The sequence below is a fragment of the Podarcis melisellensis genome, assembly GCF_964234715.1.
Source record: "Podarcis melisellensis genome assembly, chromosome: Z".
NCBI classification, from domain to species: domain Eukaryota; kingdom Metazoa; phylum Chordata; class Lepidosauria; order Squamata; family Lacertidae; genus Podarcis; species Podarcis melisellensis.
In genome coordinates this window covers 40,342,729-40,364,272 of record NC_138547.1, presented here as the reverse complement: position 1 = coordinate 40,364,272, position 21,544 = coordinate 40,342,729, and the positions used below count along the sequence as shown (strand labels likewise).

The following is a 21,544-nucleotide window of genomic DNA, read 5'->3' as shown; positions in this document are numbered from 1 at the left end:
TCTGAGCAGTGAGAAGTTCCAGTGATGAATCACCTACCACTGGAAGGCTCCCTTTGGAAGGAGGTCCATGGAGGGTTAATGGCATTTCAAAAAAATGGATACTAGGGGTAGGACTAAAGGTAAAGGGACCCCTGACTGTTAGGTCCAATCATGGCCGACTCTGGGGTTGCAGCGCTCATCTCGCTTTATTGGCCGAGGGAGCCAGCATATACCACCCTTCATGCAAAGATAATCATCGACAATAATAATAATAATAACCATGTGACACATATGTGCTGGTTTGGCATGATTGTGCTTCCATGCAAGAGTTCATTGCACAAACTTTTTCCATGTGAAATTTGAGCTAGACTGTACCACCTCCATTATGCATACTTTGATCTAAGCTGAGGGCCACCACAATGGTGCCCACATGATCATTGGTCATGAAGGCCTTTCAAGGCACCCAGTCCTCTTCTAAGTTGATAGCCATCACTGCCTCCTGTGGCATCAATTTTCACAGTTTTTCCTTGCACTATGTGAAGAAATACTTTCTTTTATCTATCTTGAATCTTCCAGAATTCATCTTCACTGGATGTCCATACAGGTTCTAGTGTTATGAGACTAGTTTCTAGCTATATGTGAGACTAGCTATAGTTTCTGCTGCTTTATACTGCATTTGAATGTTGTGTTTTGCTTTGTGACCTTGCTATGCAGTCAGCCTTCTAAACATAATAAATAAAGAAATTACAGATACACAGGTTGAGCATAGGTGGATGAACACCTTAAACCTGCTTTTCCAAGTCTGGTGCCTTCCAAGGTACTTGGACAAGGATTATGGGGATTGTAGCCGAATGAGAATTTGGTGACAGCAGGTAAAAGAAGACTGTCTTACACCCTCCAGTTGACAGTCCAAAGCCCACAGCTGCCATATCAGATCTCCAGAGGACAGAGACAGCTAGCTCCCAAAGATTGCCAGTTACAGAGTCAAAACTCAACAGTCTTTGTCTCTTTCTGTGGTCCGTGTTTTGCTTTCTTCACAGACTTGTAGATTACACTATCCTTAGCTGAAGTTTGTGTGTGCATGTTACCAGCCATGATGGCTGTGCTCTGCCTCATGGCTGGAGGCAGTGATGCTTCTGAATACCAGTCACTGGAAGCCACAGGAGGGGAGATGGCTCCTGTACTCAGGTCCTGCTTACAGGCATCTGGTGATCACCATGAGAACAGGATTAAATGAGGCACTGGGCTGATCCAGAAGGTTCTTCTTATGTTCTTATGTCAGAGAGAGGGAGGGAAAGAGGGAGGATGGCATTCACTTATCAGAGTAGTCTCCAACTATTCCCTAGTCATTGTGGGCCACTTCCCTGTAGTTTCCCTAAGAAAGAACGTAGTCGTTCACCTTCCAAGAATCATTAAGGCAATTCTCCAAAATTATTCTGGCTCCATTTACCCTACCCTACCCAGCATTCACAGTTAAACCACAGAGCCTAGGACTTGCCGATAAGAAGGTTGGCGGTTCAAATCCCCACGACGGGGTGAGCTCCCATTGCTCGGTCCCTGCTCCTGCCAACCTAGCAGTTCGAAAGCACATAAATAGGTACCGCTCGGGCGGGAAGGTAAACGGTGTTTCCGTGCGCTGCTCTGGTTCGCCAGAAGCGGCTTAGTCATGCTGGCCACATGACCTGGAAGCTGTACGCCAGCTCCCTCGGCCAATAGAACGAGATGAGCACTGCAACCCCAGAGTCGGCCACGACTGGACCTAATGGTCAGGGGTCCCTTTACCTTTACCCAGCATTCACACCCCAATCTTACCATCTTTTAAAATTTTCTAGCAATGGTTCCTATGCCCACATGTACAAACCTGATCTTGGATAAAACAACACAGATGCCACAATGAGTTCATTACACTTCAGCAGGTTGTTCAGCTCTTCCTCCTGCCAGATCACACAGGCAGCCACAGAAATCCACCCCCAGCCAGCCTTTGGATGTTTTAGACTACAACTCCTATCAGAAATATCACTCTCAGCCCCAGCCAGCATGACCAGATTTGTAGTCATAGACACTCAAAGGTCACCAGGTTGGAGAAGACAATTGCCTTACTATACCAATACCCAGCTTCACCTGATTTGTATCCCTGGAGACATGTGCATTCCCCAACCTCACCCAAATTGGCAGATCCAACATTTGACTTTCACTGAGATTAGAGGTTTGAAGTTTTTTCATCTGAAACCAGGCACACAGATAAAAGCTTAAGACTTGAACAGTCTCACCCTACAATTTTACTGTTCGGGTCTCGGCTGCTATTCTTCTTATTCCAGAATGTTGTCTTCTTTCCTGCCCATAAACTGCTCCCTTCAGCACAGGTTTAAAATACCCACACAAGGAACTGCAGAGCACCGTCAAAACAATACCAAAATATAACCAGACAAGCCTGTTTTGAATACAGATCGGTCTTGGTTATTTCTAGCTTTTTATAGGCTATCCCTCGCATTATGATTACTTCTTCAGTTTATATTTGAAAGATCAGGGACTGTTGTCATTTCCTATTTTCCTCTTCTATGCGATTCCTCTAAACCCCCTTCCATCCAACAATATTACATCCGTAAGAAAAATAAAAAATTAATATTTATGGCACTAGTGCCACATTCCCAATCTACATCTGGGAACAAGGCATCATGAGTTCTCTAGACCTTGGTTCCCAATTGGTGGTCTGTGGACCCCAGGGGTTCCGCATAACCCACCCAGGGTGTCCGCAGCACAATTCAAATAACAAAAAGTACCATAGAGATATCAAATTTTTCAAAAGTAGGGGAGTACATGGTTTGGCTTTTGGAAAAGAGGGGTCTGCAGTACTTAGCTAATTGGAATCCACTGGGCTCTGTGCCATTCTGTTACCAAGGAATACTTTTAAGGATAGCCCAGTTTAGGCATCCTAATAGAGGATGCAGAGTAGAGGGTGCTAGTTCCACCCCCAATGCCATCTCCAACAGTGTTGGAGTCAGCCATGCTCAGTCCTCAAACCTGGGCCTTTTCAGAGGAGAAGCAGGGCCCACCAGGAAAGTTCCCCACCACCAGTGAGCCTAAGGAACCACTCTGTACCTAGACACCCCCAGAGCCACCAAGCAGCAGAGGAGTTGGTGAGCCAAGCAGACCCCCAGCTGATGCACTTGAGGCTTTTTGGAAGTAGGGGAAACTTTATGGGAGCACCTGAATGCCAGGAAAGGGTGAGGCTTCCAGCTCCTACATAAGCGCTCAGCCTGAGCTGTCTTATTGTTGAAGCAACAGCTCCAATGCAAAGTGTCCCTGAAGTGGGGAAATAGACAAGGACTCTCCATGAGTTGGGAGGGATGACTTCAACTCATTCAATTCTTGATGCACACCACTTCTATGGCTTCAGGCTGTGAAACAGTTTATAAATCAGTTAATGAAATTAAAGGAATATGTGAGTCACCTTTTGCGACTCGTGTAGATTCCCCTCACAGCATGGAGTCCTTATCTCTTAGTTTTCTAAATTGCATGAGGAGCCTAAATGAGTATAAAAAGCTTCCCCACTGCAGACCTCCAATGCGTGCAGGTGAGGAGGATGCTGACAGGATGTGTGTCAGGATGCTCTTCCCAGCGTCTTTCATGTGATTCTTAGAATGGCCACTTTATGTAGGCATCTTAGGCTGGCCATCCTATCTAGCATGCGTTACTTGCATGCACAAATGAGCCCCCTGCCACACATGTCAATAACACAGCTCACATCTCACCTTAGCAACAATGCTTTTTGACAAAGTCAGCTCACAAGCATCAAGCAAGGTGCAAGCACCCACAGAGGCCCCAGAAACCAATTGCTTTGCAGAACTCTGACTTGACTTATTGCCATGTTTTATTTATTGCAGGCACAGCTCTTTCTTTCCTGCAGAACGAAAGGATATGAGGGATTTTGTGTTGTATTTTAACAATCTTTATCTAACAACAACACCCAAACAAACTAGCAAACAAAAACAAAAAAAAATCCAGCCAGCAACACGCAAGCTGTTCCCCACCCCCCTCATCTCTTCAATTTTTCAGGAACTTTTTATAATGCTTGGTTAGCTCTAAAGCAGATCTGTTTTAAGACTTCACACTTGGGTAGACTATGCCACGGACCTTGAAGAGGGAGAGTTAGTAACTCCTGATGACTGAAATCTGTAATCAGGAAGTGGAAATTCAGGCTAGGCTGTCTCAATTTTGGGAGGACCTGCACAGTCTTACGCAAGTAAACCTTCTTTGACTCAAATGGACCATTTATGGACCAGTGGCAAGCACTCCTGAATGACCCCAAATGAGAGCAGCTACCCAAGGACACACTTTTGCTTCTAAGCAGCAAAATGTGCTGGTAACCCTACATATCCCATGTTCTTTTTCAGGTTGCACAGACAACTTGACATTTTTACCAGACTTTTAGTTTCCTTTAAACTGGGGTGGGGAAATTCAGGTCAAATGTAGTTCTCCTGGTCTTCCTACCTCACTCTAAGGACTTGACTTGGCTTTCCTCCTAGGCCACACATCTGACTGGCCCCACTATGCATCCTCCTTGAGACTTTTTTGCCTGGCTGGAAGGTGTCCTTAAACTTCCATAATGCCTTTTGCATTCCTGGATGGAGGATAGAGAATGTGTGCAGAAGTGAATCTACTGCACAAAAGTACGATTTGCACTCATTTCCCCATCAATTTTTGCCTCTAACCATGTCTGCCCCAGGCATGTGCCCCCCCCCCCCGGTTGTACAGAAGGGGATGTGGCCTTCAAGCTGAAAAATGCCCCTGCTTTAATCAAATTTCTCAGATGTTTTGTCTGAAGATCAGCCACCAAAATATCAGTGGCAACCCCAGGATTAACAAGATAGCAATTTGCTTGGTTCTACTTTAAATATGATTTGGTCCAGTGGGTCAGATGTGGAAGCCAGTGGTACGTGGAAACACTTACTGAGATGTCAACAGAATCAGCCATTTTGGTATACACATTTGGTATAATGTACTCCCTCCCCCCTCCAAATGCTTTCACTTGCACTCTAAAGTTTATTTTCAGCATGTTTTTGATGCTTTCCCATATATACAAAATTAGTTGCTTTATCAATGTGCAAAAACTGAGTTATACACAGCGGCTGCTTAGCAGATCCCTTTTGGCAGGCTTTTCCAGAGAGTAAGGTCTACCATGGAAAAGCAATTTCCTACACTGTAACTAAATAGGGTGCATTCCTAATCCAATTTACCCAGCCGTAAGCCCCACGGAATTCGAAAGGACCTTATTCTGAGTAGATATGGCTAGGATTGCACTGACATGGTTAGGATTGTAAACACTGAATCCAATGCCACTCTTACTCAAAGTATACTAAGTAATAAAGTGGAATGATGTGTGGGTGGTCCAGTATAAATCCAGCATGATTGCACTATTATTGGACATGCTTAGGACTGTAGACTGTAAACAGAGGGACATGGAATAGAGGTCAACTTGTTGTTCTTACCAATGAGCAAGTCAGGACTAGAGGCTAGTCAGAATACAGAAAAATACCCTAGGTTAGGAAGGCTTCGCCACTTAAGCAAGGCTCACCTGCAAAAGGAAGTTCTTATCTACTCCTTCATGCCTAGAAAGATCCAATGTTCAGTCTGAAGAACCTCCCAGAGTGATTCTAGAAGGTTCTTCAGTAAGGATGCTGACACCTGAAGTTCAGTGGTTCACCACAGGGGACAGTCCTACATGTATATCAGCAGTTCCAGACTGATCTCCAGTGCTATGAGTCATCCGCCACTAGGATGTATCCTTCATAATTATTGTAGTTGCCAGAAAGCTGGGACACTACAGGAGATCAGAACCCTGTCCAGCTCCCTGTGGAGACTGGATGCAAGGCAGCTTTGAGCAGCAAGCAAAGGACATTGCTCCGATGGATTGTCTGGAGCCAACTGCGGGGCATTCATTTGCATCCGAACACAGATGAAATCTGCTCCTTGGTCTCAGCAACTATCATGCAAAACTTTAAATCAGTGCAGTTTCGAAAGGTTCAGTCTGCCATCTTGATTCAAAATGGTGTCCAAATGTCTTCAAACCTAGACAATCTGATTGATATTTCAAAATTTCAATATTTTAAAAAGTAGTATCTTAAGAAGCGCCCAAATGCACAGTAAACAGAAAAACTAACAACTTTCTAAAAATCTGTAGTAGTAGATTCATTGTGGTTTGTGCTCATGATGGTACTGGCTGGGGCGGTTATAAACAATCCCAGTTTCAACACTGTTTGAGCCTGCTAGAGTTTTAGGGTGGTCCTGCTGCTTTGTTTCCAGTCCTTTAGCTTTTCATCCCTCAAATGTTCTGGGGCTGGGGAGGATTGTCCCACTTTTGCCGTGGTATAGCGCAAGAGTACCGCTCTTGGATAAGCATTGCAGAACAGCTAATAAAGTGGAATGGTTTGTGGAAGACCAGTGTAAATTCACCATTAATGCCTTATTATCGTGACATAGTGCAGAATGCACTCCCCTCCCCCCCCAAAAACCCCACCAGTCTGGAGGGGCCCTAACTGGAACAGCTTGCAAACTGATTCTGTTTCAAGGCATGGGACTCAATTTCACTGGCTGTTCTAGTGATGTGGTTCTGACAAATGTCTCTGTTACCCATTGTTCTCCCTTCTCTGTTAGATTATTTTGGAGCCACTGACAGCAAAAAACTCCTGTGTGACCTCAGAGCCTCCTGAAAACTGCAACAACGGCTCTGTTATTGTAATGAAAGAGAAACACCAATCCCCACATGTAGCAAAAATATTTTTAGGATGGCTATTTACCTTCTATAATTCATCAGCTAAGTACAACCCCTCTCCAAAGCCCTATGCACTGAGCAGGTTTTTTGACAAAACAGCATTTGATGTTGTTAATAATTAGCAAGAAAGGTCCGTGGAGACTACAAGAAGTATTTGTTCTCTGATTTTTTTTTTGCTCTTCTTTTCTTATTCTACAGTGACAGCAGAATCATGCAAAATGGAAGTTAAAGCTAAATTAGAAGTAGCTTATTTCATATATTACTTCAACGAGGTGATATTAAACCTGTAAACACTATAGGTTTAATGTATTTCTTAATTACACTTACCTCAGGGTAATGTGCATTGGTTCTCCCCCTGCCCCAATACATACCATGTTCTCTCCCCACAACAACCCTATGAGGTAGGTTAGGCTGAGAGAGATGGATGCAATTCACACATAACACTAAGGGTACTCAGCAGTATAAAATTGTGACTGCTTTGCGGCTGGTCATCCTGCTGCTGAAATATCCAAAAGCTAAGCCATGGTCTTAGCATTTCACCAGAACCCATACACACGATTTGCCCCACTTTCAGCCAATGTTTGTTCTTGGCTCACCACCCATGGTTTTTCTGGGGAATACAAATTGTCAGCTGAGGTTAAGGCATAGCACTAAGGCTTAGCTACAGTTAGCACAACACGAAGATGGCTAGGGGCAGACTGAAAGAGTTTCCGTTTCCACTGTAAGTACTGTACTCACATGCTCGTGTGTTCATGCGTATGCCTGAACTGAGCCATTGACTAGCCCAGGGTTACCCAGGGAGCTTCATGGATTAATGGGAGTATTGGATTTCCTCTTATCTCAGCCCAAGGCGCTACACCACCGTTACCTCTTTCAAAGGAACCTTATGGCTTATCAACTGGGCTAGGAAACTGGAACAGAGAATCCTCAGCATTCCAAAGAAATTCCAGGATTCTTTGGAAGAAACCATGGCAGGGAAAAAATTCTGCAACACCAACACACATTGGTAGCCCACAAATTTCATCCTTCTCCAACCTGCCCAAACAGCTGCACTCCAGATGTTTTGGAGTATAAAGTCCCATCAGCCCCAGCCAGTATGGCCAATAGTCAGAGACATTGAGAGCTGTAGCCCAGCATTTTCTGGGCTGAATACCAAGTGGCTGAAGCGTTTATTGCCCTTTTCCTGATCTGTGGGACATTAATGGCTGCCTTGGGGGCCAAGGAGGACCTTACTGAGCATATCTTGCATGCTATAAAATGGAAGATGAGGTTGAAATGAATTGTGATATTACGTTTATTATGCTAACCATATTGTTCTATGGTGAATTTTAATTATGGATGTTTGAGTGGAATAGATTTATTGTGCAATTTAATTATGTATGGTTTTTATAATTGATTTTATAACTGTAAACTGCTTAGATGTCATTTTGGCATATAAACGGTACATAAATTAAATGATAATGATGATCATGCAACTTCCCCACTTTGGCAAAAAGCTCAGAAAAGGATTATAGCCACATTAGGACGAAAGACTGAACACGAGAACCAGTGGTCAAAATCTACCAATTACCCCTTCAGTCCATTAATTGCATTAAGATTCTAATGAGTTTTAAAAGCATGGACTACATCCTCCATCATGCATGACCACGGGCCATGATGACTGGGGCTGATGGGAATCAAGAGTCTGACTAAGACTTCATGTTCAGGGTGAAAACTGACGCAAACACTTCCCCAACGGTTCCTTGATAGAAGCTTTAATTCTCGGCATCTGTGAACTCTATATAACATCCTGAATTCATTTCCTTTACTCTCATAATACCAATCTATCAGGCAGGTCTTAGCCAAGCTTGCCATCAAAGGGTGAACATGAAGAAACAGTAATTGCCATGACCTCCAAGAAAAAAAGCCTGGAATGCTCCAATTTAAAACATGGTCATGTTCTGCAAAGTGTCTGAAAGTGAGATTGATAATATTCTTGAAATGCAGTCATTTTGTCAAAATGGAAGTAGCTACATTTTCTTCCCTCTGCAACTCGGAATATGATTTGGGCAAAAGGACAACCCATTGCAGTTAGTAGAAAATAAATGTGATACATAATGTGACCTCTTTCTTTGTTTAAATCAACCTTTTTTATTTCTAGTAAGGTGTCTTATTGATCCATCCCCTCAAAACATGCTTTAGCCAGGCTTTCCCTTATAATATTTCATCACTTTTCATTTGGATGCTTAAGGTACCAGAGATAAGAAGATCTCACACGGGCTCAAATGCAAGGCTACTCTTCAATGGGGCTGCATTTATTCATTTAAAATATTTATATAGCACCCTTCATAAAAGATGGATTCTAATGTGGTTCTAAGTTAAACAACAATTTTAAAATACATCCCCGGCAAAACCATAAAGCACAGAGGCAATTGCAGCCAATGAAAACTCACAAATAAATCGTATTCCAAAAGCCTGTGTTTCCCCTATGTTTTGTTCATAACACATTGTTCTGTCAGTCATTACTGTACAATAATCAAGCATAGAGAAAAGAAGCAATGCTCGCAAGTCTCAACAGGGATGGGCAAACCTGTCAATTTCAGTATCCCTCCGTTACTCACTTTCCCAGTCTTCAGTGCTGTTCTCCACATTTCCACATCAGTTTGTGGGCTATTTTAGCGCAGATTTTTCCTAATATGCATATTTTTTTGTGTTCAGTATTGCCAGATAGACACTTCTTTTGCAAAGCAATCCCCTCTCATGCAATGTTTATTACTTCTGCCAATATATTCCTTTTTCCTGAACGCTTTACCCTAATATTTGTACACATTACTTAGCTGGAGAATTGAAATTCTAAATTCAGAGAAGTGTGGATTTTGATGGATGGATATGTTTCAGCTTGTGCATTGTTTTTATAAAGTGGACGTTCCCACTCACTTGGGGCTCCGAGGGAGCAGAGCCTGCTGCTCAGTCGCAGCCCAGCTCATGCTCACCCTTCCTTATGGCAGGCTGCTTCATACCAGATTCATACCCACTGCATTGGCCATACCCTACTTGCATGCGTAACCAATAAAATTTGTGGCCTATTTCAACTCAAAATACCAATCTCCTGTGTTTATTTCTGTGTCTTTCTGGCCCTTGCTGCACCTATGACAGCAGGCTAGATAGGTTTGCATTTAAATGAAAACTGAATGGAATTTCTCCCCCATATCATCATCATCATCATCATTTTATTTGTATGCCGCCTTTCCATAGTTAAAACAATGCTCAAGGCAGCTTACAACATGACAAGATATCTATGTAAGAACAATATCTAAAGGCAAATATTGGTTGGTAAAAATCAAGTTGGACTTGAATCCTTTTCCTATTAATTATTATTCAATACCCACAACATCATGCATGTAATCACCAGATTGATTGGCGCTTATAAGGCCCCATTGTCCTAAAATGTCTGGGCTTTGCACCAGGTTGGGAAAAGACTGGTCTAGGAATGCTTGGGTATCTCACCAACCACATTGGGATATTTGAACAGGATGACAAGCTGCCAATGCTTCATTACTGTACTATGCAGAGACTGGAGCATGTGAAGGTTCCCCTCCTGATGACCTTGAGATGTAAGGAGATGAATTATTGTGGCTTCTTTGTCATCTAGAGATGAAACACCAGTGTCAGTGGCCCTAGCAGTAGAGACGCCTCATCCTAATAAGCAAAGCCTTCTTTTTTCCTATGCCAAAGACATACTGCCAGGGGAAGCGGGGGGGGGGGGGGACGACGGGACCTCGCGCACTACAGCAGTATAATATTTAAGCCTTACAAACTCTTTATTAAATGTGACAGCAACATCTGTAGCAGCTAGAACACAGGCAGAGCAAGGAAGCAAATAAAGCTATTTAGAGGTTTGGGGAAAGTAGCATAGTTTTAAATATTAAGTAGTCTATCCTGAGCTGATAGGGGTATAAAAAAAATGGCGGCCAGTCAGAAACTTCAGAGTGTGTCGAAGATCAAATGTTTTCTTTCATTTCCCTTCCTCTCTTCCTCATCACATGTCTACCCATTTCCTTTGGAGGGAAAAGGAAAATTTTCAAAGGTCTGTATAGTTAAAGCTGTGGTTTTCCCAGTAGTGATGTATGGAAGGGAGAGCTGGACCATAAAGAAAGCTGATTGCCGAAGAATTGATGCTTTTGAATTATGGTGCTGGAGGAGACACTTGAGAGTCCCATGGACTGCAAGAAGATCAAACCTATCCATTATTAAGGAAACCAGCACTGAGTGCTCACTGGAAGGACAGATCCTGAAGCTGAGGTTCCAGTACTTTGGCCACCTCGTGAGAAGAGAAGACTCCCTGGAAAAGACCCTGATGTTGGGAAAGATGGAGGGCACAAAGAGAAGGGGACGACAGAGGATGAGATGGTTGGATAGTGTTCTTGAAGCTACCAACATGAGTTTGACTAAACTGTGGGAGGCAGTGGAAGACAGGAGTGCCTGGTGTGCTCTGGTCCATGGGGTCACGAAGAGTCGGACATGACAAAACGACTAAACAACAACAAAATAATTTACAATATGTCTAGACCTCGCTTAATTGAAATGGATTTATCTGCAGAGTCTCCAAAGTTTCCTTGAGCCAGACCCAGGATGCACTTACGGGCAATGAACCGAAGAAGACCCCTGCTGGATCTGAGCAAAGGCCCACCTAGTCCAGCATCCTGTTCTGACAGTGGCCAACCAGATGCAGGAGCTGAGTGCAAGAGCACTCTCCCTACCTGTGGTTCACAGCAACTGGTGTTTAGAGGCATTTCCTGCCTCCAACAATAAAGGTAAAACAGCCATCATGGTTAAGCCACTGGAACAAATGAAAGCTAGGAAGGAGGATACTATTAATTCGGAACCCTTTGACTGGGCAAGCCTTGGTTAAGGAAATTTACTAAGGGGGATGTGTGAACAGGGTTGGCCAGTAGAATGGGGGAGCTTCCATGCCCTGCTAGCTTTTTTAAAGTACCTGTGCAGTCCCACAACCCTATATCAAATTCTTCTTTTCCAGCGGAAATAGAGAGTACTATCAGCTTATAGAATCAATAATCTTAATGGCCTGGGGCATGAATTATTGAATTTGTGAGATGAAGAGCATAATCTGAGGGGCGAGGGGAGAGCCAATCCGATTCCTTCATGCTTATAAAACACTTCATGATCCACAATTTCACATTCACTGATGATGCTGATAATGACGAATGTGATTATTTTTTCGCCACTTGAGCTTGTCCTGGTTCCTTGGCTACCTGGTTCATACCCAGGACCCATCCTGCAACTCCCTTTAGCTTCCATCCCTTCTTGTTTAGTAGGTATAACAATTAAGACATCACCTATGGTGTGGCAGATACCGTAGTCCAGGGTTGGGGAATCTGAGCCCTTCCAGGTGGGGGTTGGCCTCCCATCAGCTCCCATTGGTGCAGCAGAATTTGCACCAAACTGCAGAAAGTTTACAGATCACATCTGTCAGATAGCAAAAGGTCATCTGCACTGCTTTGCATGCACAAAGTCCCAGTTTTGATCCCATGCTATCTCCAGGCAGGGCTGGGGAAAACTCCCTGCCTGCAACCCCAGAGAGTTACTGCCAGGCAGTGTAGACAGTACTGAACTAGATGCACCCAAAGCCCTGGCTCTGTTCAAGGCACATTTCTATGTCCCAAGAAACATAGATGTGATTCATCGCCAGCATGCAAATACAGAACGAACAAAGCATATCCATATGTCAACCAAGCATATCAGCAAAGCACCTGAGAAATGCCCGCAACTCAAGGAGATTAAATGTGCTTGTGTGTTTTTCACCTGTCCTTTCATCTTTAAAATTGCAAAGGACAAAGCCAGCATCTGTAATTTATTAGCATCTGCATGTTGGGGAGGATCATGGGGAAACAACAGTTGCCTGCAGCGATACCAACTAGTGCTCTGATCCTGTCACATCTCATATGCCAGACTCCAGGTTTAGGCTAAGTGAGATCTACTTCTCACTGAAATGGTAAACCTGGCTCTGGGCTATAATACTTCAGACTGCAGGGGGAGGTTATCACGACTGGATACTCTTTATACAAAATCATCGCCATCCCTGCAGACAGAAAATTAGCAAGCCAGAGAGAAGAGTTCTTATCCAGCCTATTTTTCCTGACATGCTATGTACAGAGCTTTTCTTTATATTGAGGAGCATCCAACTTTCAGTCATAATTATCTGTAGTCTGCAGTGGAGCAGCCTAGAAACATAGAATTGGGAGGAACCTCAAAGGTCATCTAGTCCAATGTCCTGTCCATGCAGGGCACCCACTACTACATAGAGGCTCTGCTGCTATGCTCCACTTAAGAGATTGATCATATCACTGAAAATTAGGTCTTAGGAGCCGAACTGGAAGTCTGACCTGCTGCACTGTCAGGAGCTGCTGAACCTGTGTGTGTGACTAAGTCACCAAGGACTCAGCTATACAGCTGCAAATAAAATGTTTTAAGTGTATTTTAAGTGCACTATACAATGTGACACTTGTTGTTGAGCCTCATGGAAAATTCAATGTATTTTCAAAATGTTTTATATGTGTGTGGATTCCACCCAGGTTGCAAACTACATCTGATATGGCATTTTTAAGAACCCCCCCCCGAAATTTTCTTTCCCCCACCCTAGTAAGAAAATAACTTTTGCAGAATTTTGTTCCACTATTCTCCACCATTATTGGGGGGCACTGCTATTTTCCACCCATACTGACCCAGAACAATAGTAGGTCTGGGGTGTTGTGGAGGATGCAGAATGGTGGCCGGTTTTCTAGCAAAGATGTCACTTGGGTTGCCACCACTGAAGAAGAAATTAGGGCAAAAGAAATAATACTGTGCCACTGGCAACAGTAATGGTGAGCCTCAGCTCCAAGAGCTTCTCAGAGAAAATAAGAAGAAGCTGATGGATCCATCCTATACTTACAGTATAGTAGTCAACCCAATTCCCCTAGGAAGCCCACAAGCGGGCCATAAGCACAACATCATTCTCCTCACTTTTCCAGCAGCTAGAGGTAGAACATAGGAATCATTTATACCTTTTGTCCTTGCCCTAGAGAAATTCAGTGAACACCTCCCCCCAATTTACCCTTCCCACAAACAGGGTGGAGAATTTGTGCAAGAGTCCATTTGTGCAAAGCTCTATCATCTGCTGATTTAAGACATGAGAGAAAGGGAATTAAGTTGACTAAAGAAAGTGATGGAGGAACCCATCACAGTATGATAAAAGAGAACATTATTTGCCATTCTAATTACTTTGCATGTTCACAATACAGGCAGGCAGCTTGGGAAGCTGTAAAGCAAAGCACTCGGAGTAGCTGGGTGATATATAATTCATAGACTGCAGCATATTGCTACATTTCTCATTGCGTCTTTTACAGTACTTCTAAGGGAAATCTGGCATAATACCCCCCTCCATTTGTCTTTTGGAATCATTTCACATCAACGAGCATACAAACAGCTCCTACTCAGTCAACAGGCACATCTCTTATCTTTATTGACTTGGGTACCAAAAATTAAAGAGCAGCTTTTATTGAATCATCCAGAACACTGACACATTTTCTTCTCAATAACTTTGATATGCTGAGGTTGTATATTTCTCTCTCTTCGTTTTGAAGTCCATCATTACCTGCAAATGAACACAACTGCTTACCCTGCTAATTTACCTGCCCATCTTGCAGGCAGTATATTATCTTGATGAAGATGGGTAACTTTGCCTACCTACCTGCCTGTTGCATAGGGAATGGCGGAGTGGTTCCATTTCTTCTGCTACAGCAGGGATGGGGAACCTGAGAACCTCCAGGGGTTGTTGGACTCTCATCAGCCCCAACCAGCATGGCCAATGATCAGGCATGATGGGAGATGTGATTCAACAGCACCCAGAGAGCCACAGGTTCCCTATCCCAGTTCTATGGGGCTGGTTCACCTGGGCATAAGGTAAAGGTAAAGGGACCCCTGACCATTCGGTCCAGTCGTGACCGACTCTGGGGTTGCATGCTCATCTCGCTCTATAGGCCGAAGGAACCGGCGTACAGCTTCCGGGTCATGAGGCCAGCATGACTAAGCCGCTTCTGGAAAAACAGAGCAGCGCACGGAAACACCGTTTACCTTCCCGTCGGAGTGGTACCTATTTATCTACTTGCACTTTGTCGTGCTTTCAAACTGCTAGGTTGGCAGGAGCAGGGACCGAGCAACGGGAGCTCACCCCGTCGTGGGGATTCGAACCGCCAACCTTCTGATTGGCAAGTCCTAGGCTCTGTGGTTTAACCCACAGTGCCACCTGCGTCCCCTGGGCATACTCAGCGCCAAACAGTGATTGTGAGATCAAGCAAAGTTGGTGTGGTGTAGTGGCTAGAATGCTGAACTACGATCTGGGAGACCAGGCTTCAAATCCCCATTCAGCCTTGAAGCTCACTGGGAGATTTTGGACCAGTTGCCATCTCCCCATCTAACCTATGTGGTTGGGAGGGTATCATGGAGAGGGAGAGATGCATGTATGCCTCCTTGAGCTCCTTGCAGGAAAGGCAGAAAGTAATAGTGGTAGTAAAAGTGATACTGTCACAGTACTATAGAATAGCCTTGCACAATTTCACATTGTTTCTCAATGGAGTTGCTTCACATATTCAGAAGACCACAATTCACCAGGCATCTCTTCTTCACATACTCACAACCACCTGATGTGATTGCATGCAGCTGCAGCACATGTGAGCTTCAGTTCAGAAGGCACTACCCATACATGAGGAAAATACAGTGGTCCCTACGGTTAAAGACGCTTCAGGTTACAGACTCCACTAACCCAGAAATAGTACTCAGGTTAAGAACTTTGCTTCAGGTTGAGAACAGAAATCGCACAATGGCGGCACGGCAGCAGCAGGAGGCCCCATTAGCTAAAGTGGTGCTTCAGGTTAAGAATAGTTTCAGGTTAAAAATGGACCTCTGGAACGAATTAAGTTCTTAACCGAGGTACCATTGTATAGGCAATTGACCCTGCCTTACACACCTGTGGCATTCACACACATACCACATCTGGAATCCCACTGAGTTCAATGGCATTTAATCCCAGGCACAGAGAAGGCGGCCTTAATATTTTGATCCAACCCATTGGTTCTTGTGCAAGATCATAATATATAATAGCAGCACTATATTAAAAAGAAAAATCAACCTGAGAAACACCACAACATATCTAAATGCAAAAAGCACTGAATATTTCACACGATGACTCCTCTATAAAACCACGTATCCCAACTCTCCATATTTACCAGGACCAGTCTCTAGTTTCTGGCACTAGTCCTAAATCACAATCTCTATGTCCCCCCCTTTTTTTGAGAAATTTAGGGAGAAGATGTACAACTTCTTGACTCTATGGTGTCAGGAGCAGTCCCTGGCACCTCCAGGTAGGGCTTTGAAAGATTCCAGGCTTGATTGGTTGCCTCACCTTGACTCATAGGTGGGCCAGCCCTGGAGGAGATTCTCCCATCAGCCTCAGTCAGCATGACCAATTGTCAGGAACAATGGGATGAGTAGTTCAGCAACATCTGGAGGGCGACTCTTTCCCTACCCACCCTCTGCTTCATGTGTGGCCAAAGTGGTGCCCTCCAGATGTTATGGACTGCAACTCCCACCATCCTTGACCATTGACCATGTATGTGCAATGCTACCACACTCCTCCCCTTGCACTCTGCCCTTCTTTTACCTATCCAAGATGGTAAAATGTTGCTGAAAGTATTTGAACTGCATCTATTCCATAAGAAGAGCAAAGAGGTCCACAGTTGAATTCAAACTCCCCATTCAATATTTTCCCTTAATAGGAAGCTGTTCCTGCCAATTTAATGTCAAACTGATGGGTAGGAGGAAGGCTTTGGGGATGTTGAGGGAGCTAGGGAGGATGTGGCTTTGGTAGCCATTCTTTTTGGGGGAGAAAAGAGATATTTAAGGTGGCCATGCCCCCTACATCAGGGAGAATAGTCATCTCTCCAAGGACAATCCTGTATCTGAGGAGCTGCCTGGCCAAGATAAAAAACTATCAGTAGGGAGAGTGGGGGCAGCCTTGAAGCTACCCACCAACAGGGAGCATCTAGACACTAAAGTAGGGGCACAGGACACAAGGGCACAACCTTCCTCACTGTGTTGAGATGTATTGCATTTCTTTTTAAATCACAGTAGTCATTTCTAGTTTTGCACCTAGACAATAAATTAGCTTATTCAAATTTCATGCAAATTGCTGCCATCTGCACAAAAGACAGCTCTGTGAAATATTGGGGGGCGGGGCACATCCTACATAGCACTTGAAAATAAGATATGGATGGTGCAAATCCCAGCTGCAAAGAATGCCATGGTCGTTTCTCTGCCATCTGTGTCATCACTTGACCTATTTCTCTGTTGGTAATGGAAGAAGCTTTCTTTCAGAAAAATCAAAATGGTAAGCATTTTGCACCTTTATAAGAAATATGGTAGACCAAATGCTTGCAATTACATCCTGTCAAGTCATAGGGCTTCCAGCGTCCTGTGGGTGAAAGCTGGGGTGAGTCAGGTTCATGAGGTGAAGCCTGATGGGTGTTTTCCTCAAATTACTGCTCAAGAGAATGTTTTAAAACTGTTTTTAGAATGTTTGTGACTGTTTTTAGAACACTTTCTAAAATGTGCTCTTTATTACTGGTGTATTTGCTGACCTAGGCTCCCTCAGGAAGAAGTATAATTTAAATGGATATATAATACCTCGCATCTCAGTATGGAAGAGTCTGACCAGGTGATCTGTGTGCCTCGTCTGTCTAGGTCAGGGGTAGGTAACCTAAGGCCCAGGGGCTGGATGTGGCCCAATTGCCTTCTCAATCCGGCCTATAGATGGTCTGGGAATCAGCATGTTTTTACATGAGTAGAATGGGTCCTTTGATTTAAAATGCATCTCTGGGTTTGTGGGGCACAGGAATTAAAAAAAAAAGTCCTGACCACCACATGGTCTGAGGGACGGTGGACAAATGTTTGCTGGCCCCTGGTCTAGGTGCTATCTGCTAATGAGAATATTCATGGGGTCCGCCGGTCTCCATTCTGGAGGTACCTACTTTTGATCTAAGTCTGACTGGGGAGTTTACTTTGATATAACAGCATGAGAAAGATGCTGGGGTTGAAGGAGATATGCTTGTTTTGGTGTGTCATCCAAACTGGAAAGTGGCACTTCCACACCATTTGTCTTTGGCTGAAATGAAATTCAGGCAGATTGCTCCAGTTGAGAAGGGCATCCAATACGGAACAACTACCACGGCAAATTCCCTCCCAATAACAGCAGGCACAATTTGAAAATTAGGGAATTAATGAGATTTAAGAGAGATTAAATGAACAGGGAGTTCAAGCAGAAGCATTCAATTGATGTAATTGAGTGGAATAATTTGTCATGGCCAGAGCAACTGATTGTTGCACACACAAATTTCAGAAGTAACCGGGCAGTTTAAATTGGCATTTGAAAGAAGACCAACAAGAGGCAGCAATGGGGATGGGACACTGTCTTCTGCAAAACTAGAGTGAAAGTTGGGGCAAAGGGAACTTCCTGCCCAGCAGCAATGTCATAAGAACAAGTATTCCATTTGTAGTTTTCTGAAGGTAGATGGGAAAACAAGCTATGCATTTCAATAATGTAACCAAGGTGGATCATTGGAACACCTGCTCTAGACATAGGAAGGTGGGTGTGTCACATGCCTTCAGATCACACATGAATCACCCACACACCCCACACACCCCAAAAGACAGGTGAAAAAAACAAGATCTTGCTCAGTGGTTTACCAGGGGAAGCTGCTCAGGCAGACTTGAACCATTCCCATTGGTCCTAAGTCTAACACAGTAGGTTGGATATGAAGAGCCAAGTATAACATTTGAATACTTCCCACCAATGAGACACCCCCGAACTGCATATGAACACATATGGTTTTATTAGCTTTAGGCACATGCTTTAACAAGCTCAAAATGCTGTACAGTCTCTTCCAAGTGCAAAAAAATGGTGGAACAGCAGCTTCTGGAAATGGAGTCCTCAGACTTGGTACAAGGCAGCTTCCTGCACGTTCTTGTCTTTCAGGGCTCACTGATTGTTTACACAAGGATCAATGAATAGGGAATTCAAGTGCCAGAGATCCCACCAAAACACACTGGGATCTTGGTGCTCAAAGTTCCACCAAAATCTGGAGTTAGCTCCATAATAAGCTACATTCAGCATCAGACTGCTTGTGAGAGCCAAACAACAAACAAACAAAAAACCCAGATATATGCAATATTGGGCAGCAGCAGTGGAGGGGTTTTGCTGAACAGGAATCCTTATGAGTAGTGAGAACTTTTAATTTCAAAATCAGCACCTTCAAAATATGGACATGCACCAGTGCTAGTTCTTATGGACCAGGTGGTCCTTTGGCCTTATCCAGCACGGCTCTTGCTATGTTCTTATGTTGATAAAATATTTGCAAATGGTAGGGGCATGGATTCCCAGGCTGCATTTTTATGTGAAAGGTGCCCTGATGAGCTCTACCTCTTTCAGAGAGGTTATCTAACTAACAGTAACTTTCTGCTCTACTAGCTGACTTTTGAGTTACCTTGTACTTTTGCACAGGTGATTTGCGCAGATGGGCTGCAAATATATTGTATGATGTTCTGTTGATGTCTGTTTGTTTGATGTTCTGTTGATGTCTGTAGTGCCACTTTAGAATGTAAGATAAGGCAGGGTTAAAAAAAAAAGTTCTAAAAAACCATTCTAAGCATCAATTTTTCTGACCTCCTACATTTCATATTCTTTCCCTTCAATTTCACCCCAAAAGATTCTTACCTGTAACTTTGAACTCAGTTGTTCGTCGTATCAGCTTTCCTTCAAATTTTAGCTCACAAGTATAATTCCCACCATCTTCTTCCTGAACATCTTGTATTAGTAGAGTGTTCTCTTTCTGAACTACTAGATTTCTCCACATTTTTGGCTTACACTCCTGCAAAAACACACACACAAAAAAAAACACAGAGTCTTAACTTGGCATGGTAAAGTAATGTTGCATGAAACAGAGCATCCAGATCAAGGAAAGTAATAGCGGGCACTCTGTTCTGCCTTGCTCAGATCCCACCTGGAGTATTGTGTCCTGCTTTGGGGACCATAGTTTAATAAAGATAACGACAACCTGGAATGTGTACAGAGGATGATGACCAAGATGATCAAGGGTCTGGAAACCAAGCCTTATGAGGAACGGTTGGGGGAGTTGGGTATGTTTAGCCTGAAAAATAGGAGACTGAGAGGAGCTATGATAAATCATATCAAAATATCTGAAGGGCTGTCATGTGGCAGCTTGCTTTTTGCTGCTCTAGAGGAGAGGACTGAAACCAATGGCTTCAAGTTACAAGAAAGGAGATTCCAACTAAACCTTAGGAAGAACTCTATGACAGTAAGAATGGATGGAAAAGGCAGAAGGTGGTGGACTCTCCTTCACTGAAGGCTTTTAAAAAGAGATGGCCATCTGTCAGCTGTGATTCCTGCATTGCAGGAGGTTGGACTACATGACCGTTGAGATCCCTTCTAACTGCACAATTCTATTATTAAATTCTATTATTTAATTCTATTCTAATTATTTAATTCTATTATTATTATTATTATTAATTCTAATTATTTAATTCTATTATTCTATTATCAAATATTAAATATTGAATATATATATAATTTAATAATTCTATGATTCTAGAAGCATCCGGTTGTTCACTGTGAGAAGAGGATGCTGGACTAGTTGGGTCATTCATTGACCTGATCCAGAAGGCTCTTAGGTTCATCCCCTAAACTGCCCTGACATTGGCAGGCCTTATGGGCACTTCTTCTTTTTTTGTATCTGTATAGGGTTCATTCCCAGCCTCCCACATGTGTTGGCAAAGCACTTATAAGTGTGCCCCATTCTGTTATGCCCCGTTACGCCCCGTCCCTGGTTCCTCCCCTGCTTTGCCTCCATCTAGCTCCAAATGGACTTGCGCATTGGTGGCCGGACATCAATTGGACACACCTAAAATGGTCGTCGCCTGTAGTTTATCAGCTTTTCAGACCCACAATCTGGTTACCTTTCAAAGCACTTAGTTTTATCATTTAGGCCAATCAATTATGGACCGGCTGGCAAACCCAACATCGAACTTTTTGAATAATTGATATGTTTGTTATTGTAGCTACACATTCTCTGCCTTGAAATTGCTAATACCTCTTCTATACTTGTCTCACAAAAGTCATGTTAATGACTCCCTGCCCTTCACCTGCCAGTCTGATAGGTTTTCTTTCAAATTTTCTTGTCTATCTTCAATAATAAGAGAAGAGCCAAAAGACAGATCACATATTGCTGCCTAAATTCCACCCCCACTTCCCATCTCTCATCCCCCCACTCCCACTCCCACCCCTCAGAGGAGAACAGCTTTTCTATTTAAGCCTTGCTCATTCAATTACATCTTGACTCCTGCACTCAATCCATGTTGTCACAACAATCCTTTAGGCCTAATGGCGCTACGGAAACAGTAACAAAGACCATAATTGTTCAAATCCTTAAGAGAGCCATTTCACGGGCAACATTTCCATAATAAAGAAAACTTACACTATGGTTAAATATAAGGGTTTTGATGGAAAGTATTCCGCCTGGAGCAAATGTTTGGATGTATAAACACAATCATGTGTTAAGTACTGTGGACTGGGCTTTTCCCCTTCTAGACTGATACTTCAAATGGCAAGAAGTCATCTCTGCATAAGACGAATACAGATATTGGGGAAAGTCCATGGCTCAGTGGCAAAGCATTTGTTTTGAATGC

The 21,544-nt window shown here is 43.5% G+C and overlaps 1 protein-coding gene across 6 annotated transcripts in view; it reads right to left on the bottom strand.

Annotated features, from left to right (window-relative positions):
• IL1RAPL2 (interleukin 1 receptor accessory protein like 2) overlaps positions 1–21,544 on the bottom strand; it is a 491,998-nt gene that overhangs the window by 163,368 nt on the left and 307,086 nt on the right. For all 6 annotated transcript variants that reach the window (XM_081897611.1, XM_081897612.1, XM_081897610.1 and 3 more), the window contains one exon: positions 19,557–19,710. In XM_081897611.1, the coding sequence (XP_081753737.1) occupies positions 19,557–19,710 (154 nt within the window). The remainder of the gene's footprint in view (positions 1–19,556; positions 19,711–21,544) is intronic.